Here is a 7,613-nt window from a genome sequence, read left to right on the forward strand (position 1 = left end):
AAGTAAAAAGTGGGAGGGACCAAAATGACTCGCCAGACTGCATTGGCGCAATCAACTTATTGTTTGTTACTGATTAATATTTGGTGAAATTGAAATCAATTTACGAAGCAAAGAAGATTTTAATGATTGATCGGTTTACAATCTGAATTCAAAAGATTAGACTAACTTAACAAAATTGACATAAATTGACAATCGCTTTGGAATACTTTCCAAAAGTTTGACAATGAAGATTCTGTCCGCTTACTCGGGAGCGCGGTCCTGTTTTGCCTTGGGGCTGTACGGAACGATCTGGTAACGAGCACTGTGGAATGTGCGGGGTCTGGTACTGTCATTGCTTGTCAGATAAGGACACGTGAACTTGATGTAAAAAATCAGACACAATGTGGCAAAAACACTCAAAACGTTTGACATCAACGTCACTTTCGCCATAAACTGTATCAAGTCGGTGAGAGAACACTGCGCTAACCTGGCCAGGAACGTAGCTGCAAACACTTTTACCAAATGAATGCTGGTATTGTTTTTCACCATTGCATGCAGCTGCCTGGTGAAACAAAACTGCCAATGTAATTTTGGGATTGTAATGGCTTAAGCATGGTGGAAAAGTCTGGAGACGCCTAAACTTAATACGAGAAAGATCTCTTTTTGAAAAAATAAATTGTTGAAATGAGAGCATGCAGTGATGGTATCCGTTAGTTTAACAAGAGGCAGGCAAAGAAAATTTACCGTCATTTGATAACCTGCTATTCAATAGACTACAAAAAGAGGAATCATACGATGCAAGACATAAATAATTAGAAATTTAGGAGAGTTTTCCCCCATTTCAGCCGTCATTACAATATTTGATGGTGAAATTCGTCCTTTAAATTTTGATTGTACTTCAAGGCTAAGCATATTGATTTAAAAACTACTATAGTTTGATGAAAATGTAAGTAAAATTGCGAATAACAAGTAAACAATGATTTGATGGTGATATGTGCGACATACCTAACACCAGATAGACTCGAGATTTCAGAACTTAAATTCGTTCACAGGCGGCTAGGAACTACGGCATTCACTGTTAAACGAAAGTTTCTCCGCTAGACGCTTCAGAAACATCGACGAATAATATTCATGGCTTAAGATGAAGGATTTCCAGAAACAATCGTATGCGGATGCATTGGAGTTTCGTTTATCATGTTAGAAAGAAAGACTAATGACGCATTTCCTTCTAAGGGAGAATAGTTCTTTTATTTTTTTCTCGTACAAAAACAAACATATTTTCTCCAGTTTTGACGGAAAACGGCTAAAGCTTGAATTCGAATTTACATCTCCGCTGTGTTTCATACTTAGACGAGCTACCATCTTTGGTAACCATCATGATGAAAAAATAATATCTAAATTCGTAACATCGTGCCAAGGAATTTCCAGGAATCAGTGGACGGAATTAAATAAGGTTGCATGCAACAAATTGAACAGAAAGGAATCAGTTGAAATAATATGTAAAAAGATGTGCCTAGCTCTAGGATAATATTTTTTTCAGATAAATGCTCCCTCGTAATTTTTTTATTGCGACCATAACAGTGTTCTTTGTGCTTTGGAAATCAACCCAAGATGTACGCTTTCACTACTGGTAGCCCAAGCTCACAAAATGAACCTCCGTATAACATGCAAATATGTTTAGCTTGCTCAATGGCCGAAATGAAAGGACCCGTATGAGAAGAAACGGTCCCTTTCTCAACCTAGAAAATCTGAACTAGTTTTAAATAAAACCAAACTTGCCTTGCTAAAGAGATTGTTCCTTTGCATCGAGCGAGTTTCTTGGGCTGATTTAGGGCCGATTTTGGACAGTAGCGTCCGATTTTCGACACTAGTGTTTGATTTTAGTCACTAGTGTCTAATTTTAGGCACAACTTCTCGATTTTGGACAGTAGAGTCCGATTTTGGACACTAAAGTCCGATTTTAGGAACTAGTCTCCAATTTTGGACACCAGTGTTTGAATTCGGACACTGGTGACTAAACTCTGACGTCAGTTTTTAAAATCGGACTATAATGTGCAAAATTTTTTTTTGTTTATATGTCACTCGATATTATCCTTTCTATAAAGCAAAGTGATAGGTGAATAATGTCGATGTAACTAAAAAACAGATGCCCAGTTTACTATATTTCAAACTTGTCGCTCTTTGAAGTATAAAATCAATCCCTTTCAAGTCCGTGTTTGTCTTGTGAGTGTGAATTCATGCGGCCACCTCATAAAGCACACGAATTAAAACACACTCAACTCGGTTCCATAAATAAGCATAAGTCCGGCCTCTAGATATGGGTGCTAAGTCTACCAACAGGATTACTTAAACTGAATACGATTCCTGTTTTTAAAGGTGGTTTTCTTCGGTAACTTGCAAATTTTAATCTCTAGCTAGGCTTTTCAGTTGAGTGTTGAAAACTAAAATTCAAAGTTCCTCTTTCCTCCTTCGCAAACGTTGTTAAGCTCGTCACGTCACGTAATCGTTCCACCCCAACAGTGTTTTTGTGAGGGGGCTGGGGAATGATTGCGTGACATGCGAGCCTAATGACGTCTGCGCAGAAGGCCAAAGTTTCGCAAGAGCTGGTCGTGATAAAGTAAAGACAAAATAAATACTCGAATTGCTTGAAAAAGCGTGTGTCCGAGTCACGTTTCTTTAGCTTTGCTTCCGATTGATTCCAGTGAAAATACGAATTTCCTTGTCTAATCACAATAGTTTATGGCAGACCAATCATTTTAGAATGAACACTTCACCCATCTGTAAATCGCAGCACAAAATGCGTCCATCAGGCGTTGTGGTTAAAGCCGTGGGATATTGCAGCTTACACACAGTTTTGCCAGTGAACTCACCTTCCGTTGTGAACTGTTGAATACGACCATTATTTCCATCACAGACAAGAAGATTCTGATGATCGCTATATTTTTCAATACACAAACCCCATGGAGAGCACATCTGCCCATCAGCCTCCCCTTTCTCTCCAATCCTTTTTAGAAACGTCCCTGAACGGTCAAACACTTTCAAACAGTTGTTCCAGGCATCAGAGACAATGAATCTGCCTCTGTGAAAGACACACCCAAAGGGATGATCAAGCTTTCCTAAGCCGTTGTCTCCAAACTTAAGCACTAGCTCACCATCTTGTGTCAAGACCTGGATTCTGTTGTTGAAGCAGTCGGCCACAATAACATGTCCTTTGCCATCCATACAAACACTTGCTGGGTTTTTAAACTCTCCTTCTCCTGTTCCTTCTCCTCCAAAGCTTCGTACAAAGGTACCTGTTGACAGAATGGAAATTTTACAGATTAAGCCGACTTCCTATTTCAGAATCTACTTTCTCTTCAATTATGCCTTTTTTAAAGCAATTAAAATGCTTAATTTAAGCTAATTTTATTCGTCAAGCGCAACCCTAAAAATGCATCGTTCCAATTGTCTTGGACATGTTTTTGGACAAACATCAGTAATACAGGAAATTCCAAATATTTTTCTCCGGTGCGACCTCGGTCTTACATCGAATGCAGACGTAGCAAACACACATATTTCGTATTCGAAGCTTACTCTACTTCATTTTGGGGCAAAATCTTTATACCTACCTATCTTTACATTGAACTGTTGAACGCGGTGATTCAGTGCATCTGCTACCAGAATCTCGTCATCATTCAGGAACGTTACTCCAACGGGACTGCTAAGTTGTCCAGGTTTCTTTCCATAGCAGCCGAGTGTTCTCAGGAAATCTCCTTTTTCGCCGAATATAAAGATACAGTGTTTGTGGATATCAGCAACAGCGATTAGCCCCTGGCTGTTGACGGCAATTCCAATGGGCTGTTTAGGAATTTCTCCCTTCAATTCTAATTTACTGATAACATCCATCTGTCGTTCTTTCGCTTGTACAGTAAAATGACTGTCAACAAGCTTCTCGCCATCTATAAAGATGTCGTAGGTGCCTGGTACCACAGGAATAAACTTGACGTGAAAATTGCCGTCGTCTCCTTTATAAATACCGACGATTTGCACTTTTTCAGCGGATTCCAAACTCACTTCTACGTGAAATTCTTGGTTCGGGTTACCCTGCACGGGATGAACCACGACATCTGCTTCTAAACCAGCTCGAATATCTAAGTTTTCAGTCGATAGCTCCATCTGATATCTGATTGACTTGAAATTGACTTGAATCTCAGTATCTCTGCTTTTTATCGCGCCTAGTGTTGAAATTTAACAGTATCAATTGCAAAATAGTTTTTAAAACATTATAGTCGTTATCGGAAGCGATGGAAATGCTGTTTATGGAACCAAGGGATCACCTTTGTTTGATCATAAGATCACATCATTGTCTATATGATAATCACGCCTTGGTCACAGGGGTGACTGAACAGTCAACTCTCTCGTAAGTGAACAGCTTTATTTACGGACACTTTTTTCAATCCTCCTTTTTTGACTCCCAGTCAAGCTCGGTATTTACACATTCTTGTAAATGGTCACTCTCTCGTAAGCGGACCCGGACACCTTTGAAAGTGAAAATTGGATTTTTTTTTTTTGTAGTTCATGACGAGCTTTGCGTCGGAAAAAAATATTATGCAAATTAGCTGGCTGCACATTCAATGTCCAGACAGCTAATTTCCATAAGTAATTCAAGCCAAGGTTCGAGGACAACTGATGGTCTCCCCATTCGGTCTACAAGCTTCGGCGCAACGCAATTATTCTTATAATGACCTTTTATGTGCGAAGGTTTCAGTTTGGAACAGCATTTTTAGCTTTTCCGAAGACATCAGTCTTGCCAAAATCGACTATTACAGGGGAGAAGCTGGTCTAAAACATCGTTATAGCATTTTAGGTCTTTGGGAATAAATTCACATTAAGAATATCGTCTTACGCGACTGCCGAGTTAAGAGGGATAAGAAAAGGTTAAAAATAACCCCAGGAGAGACTAAGAATAACCCTCAGGTATACACTACCCAAGAGGGTATGTAAGAGATTAAAGGTAATCCTCAGGTATACACCACCCAAGAGGGCACGAAAAATTGAATTCACACTAATTTATATCAGGAGACCGCTCTTTGTCTGGACTCTTTCTTTTGACTGAAAGTTGAGGCATCCACCATTAACTTATGTAATTCTTATCCTTTACTAGTTCCCGAATGTCTTTGTCAAGCTCGGATATTCTTGACTGACATCATTGCAATTTCCCATGATATTTCGACTGGAGGCATTTCCCGCCTCAAGTGTACGGTCGAGGACGATTTTATTTACTGCATCAGCAACAAGATTATGTTTTGAGACCTCGCGAATCCATCTGCTGGATTTCTCCCTGTCTACTTGGTCCGGCACAGAGACCAATTGAAGATATAACATGCATGTTGTTTGGTTACCTGGCGTTGAACGAACAGCCTTTGTTGGCGCGCTTGAGACCTGCTGGCGGGACAGAAAGTATTGTAGTCATCGCGGAATCGATGAAACAATTCGTTCTTTGCAAAAGCTTTCGGCCTGATTTCACATTAACTTTTCGTTAGCACATACCAGTACTTTTTGGGGTCGAGATTGGATCCCGTAACTACAGAAAGCTCAGCCGATCGATCGAAGACTTCGGCCTTCATGATAAGATCGCGCCGAGTGATTTCAATGCCAGATTTCTTGTGTTTTCATAATTGAAATTCGAGCATAGATGAAGTATTAACTATTAGGTGAATCTTTAACTTATAATCAACAGGTTTAAGTAACCGCATAGACACCTACCGACCGCAAACGTTGATGTCATTCTCTGCACTGATGACAGAAATATAGCGCCTCCGTAGAATGTATGCTGCGAATTTTTTTCGGGGCCAAAGCTCCTCATGACTCCCTCGTAAGCGGACATCCCATGCAAAAAAACTGACTTTTGGCGATTAAATTTTTCGTAAAATGTGCAAAGCAACAAATATATGACCGTTGGCAGGGTAACAGAATAGTAGAAATCAAGAGTCTCCATGACGTGCTTTGCCCACCAAAAAGATTTATGCAAGGTCCGCCTGGCAATTAGTTACTATAAGAGAAGAACTGAGTTCGCGCTCCTAGTACGATCGAGGTGTTGGGGATGAATTTTCGGCAATTACTTTTTTGGCAATTTTTGGCGAGAGTAAACCAAAACATTTAAGCTGTGCTTTCTCGTCATAATATAAATGTTTTCCAGATACGGATTGGAGGTATGTTGTTAATATTTGGTTAAGGACACATGTTAATGTAAAGCGCAGAATGTAAGCCAAATAAATTTTACAGTTTAACTCAATGATCGGAATTTTTTTTTTTACGAAGGATAAAAAAGGATCGACGCCCACCAAGAGCGTCGGATTCACTCGCGTGGAGTCAACCATTTTCTCTAAAAAAAATAAAGGTTATTCCCTCACTGAAATAAGACAGGTATATGGGCGGCCGTGTCAAAGCCAAAAATACAGGCCTAATAATTAGTTTTTAATAAACAGAAATGGTCTAGTTGTCTTTTGGAGAACGGTTTATCTTATCTCAAGAGATTTATTTAAAATACAAGTGGGCAAGTCGCCCTAGGTGAAATGAAATATTCAAACAAAAAATGGTTTATACAATTCAGAAACTTTGTAGCCACCCTTGCTGAACTGATTCCATAAAAAAACGATTGGCCAAGTGTTAACTGAAATGGTTCAATGTCGAAATGACAGACAGTTCATCTTACTGTACTTTGGCTCAGTGACTTGACACAAACGGTTCAGAGTAGTGTGAAATGGCTTAAGTTATCAGCAAATGGTTAATCGTAAGCCGCAATGGCTTAGTATCGCATCAATCTACTCACCGCGTTTACTTACTCGGAACTGGTTAGATCAAATGACCACCACCAACCGTATAATATCAAGCCACGCTTTAATAATTATTCGATCTAAAAGAAATACATTTATAGTTCGCAATTAGAACAAACGCAAATCAAGTATTTATCTCGTAACTTAATTTAAAAACTTCAATATAAACTTATATAAGCGGGTCGTTACAACAGTCTCACTTTACGGGTTAGCAAATTCTCCAGGTAAGCGGATTTAGAGACAGAAAAACGATAACAAAGTAATTTCTTTCTCACTTCGATTCTGCTGAAAAACTGACTTGAAACAGAATAATCTAACGCTTTTAAATCAATTTATTGAAATTAATGCCAATCACGATTCTTGTCATCGAATAAATCTGTCAACACGAGGCAACGCCTATTTATTAAACGAAACTCACCGTAAAGTGAAATGGTTTAACGTGACGACAAATGGTTTGGTACCAACCGAAATGGTTTAGTGTTACAGCCGCTGGTTTAAGCTGTAACCGCCAAAAATACAAAAGTGAAATGGATAAGTCAAACTTGAAATGGAATAGTCTATGTAGGGTCTTACGTCACAACACTTACGTCATTCAGATCGAATTTGACGCGAAATTATAGTGAAAACTGCTGTACTTTAAGTGAATAATTCTTACCGTGGTTACGCGTTACCATGGTGAGAATTCTCCATTTTACTACCTCAATATTAAATGAGAATTTGAAACAAAAGGAATGACAGAAATACTCATGAAATCCATTATTTTACGCGACAGCACATTTCAGTCTAGCTAGTAAGAACCATAGCTAGGAAACGTGATAA

The 7,613-nt window shown here is 39.0% G+C and overlaps 1 protein-coding gene across 2 annotated transcripts; it reads right to left on the reverse strand.

Annotated features, from left to right (window-relative positions):
* Positions 1-410: 410 nt before the first annotated feature.
* On the reverse strand, positions 411-5,632 carry LOC113667659 (uncharacterized). 2 transcript variants are annotated; one of them, XM_027183516.2, is made up of 3 exons: positions 3,588-4,303; positions 2,850-3,272; positions 411-541 (listed from the first exon to the last, which is right to left on the reverse strand). In XM_027183516.2, the coding sequence occupies exons 1-3, from the start codon at positions 4,132-4,134 to the stop codon at positions 522-524; spliced, it is 990 nt and encodes a 329-aa protein (XP_027039317.2). In that variant the 5' UTR covers positions 4,135-4,303; the 3' UTR covers positions 411-521. The 2 variants fall into 2 exon arrangements, with proteins under 2 accessions (XP_027039317.2, XP_089040825.1); XM_089184699.1 differs by lacking the exon at positions 411-541 and adding an exon at positions 5,361-5,632 and having other exon boundaries at positions 1,201-3,272; positions 3,588-4,193.
* Positions 5,633-7,613: the final 1,981 nt, after the last annotated feature.

The sequence above is a fragment of the Pocillopora damicornis genome, chromosome 10 (assembly GCF_964200805.1).
Source record: "Pocillopora damicornis chromosome 10, jaPocDami1.2, whole genome shotgun sequence".
In the NCBI taxonomy this organism is placed as follows: domain Eukaryota; kingdom Metazoa; phylum Cnidaria; class Anthozoa; order Scleractinia; family Pocilloporidae; genus Pocillopora; species Pocillopora damicornis.

Excerpts from the sequence above, each read along its gene's own strand:
- LOC113667659 (XM_089184699.1), bottom strand. The coding sequence starts at position 4,134 with ATGGAGCTATCGACTGAAAACTTAGATATTCGAGCTGGTTTAGAAGCA. Across the intron at positions 3,273-3,587 it reads ACAGTTCAATGTAAAGATAG|GTACCTTTGTACGAAGCTTT; the intron begins GTAGGTATAAAG and ends TTCTGTCAACAG.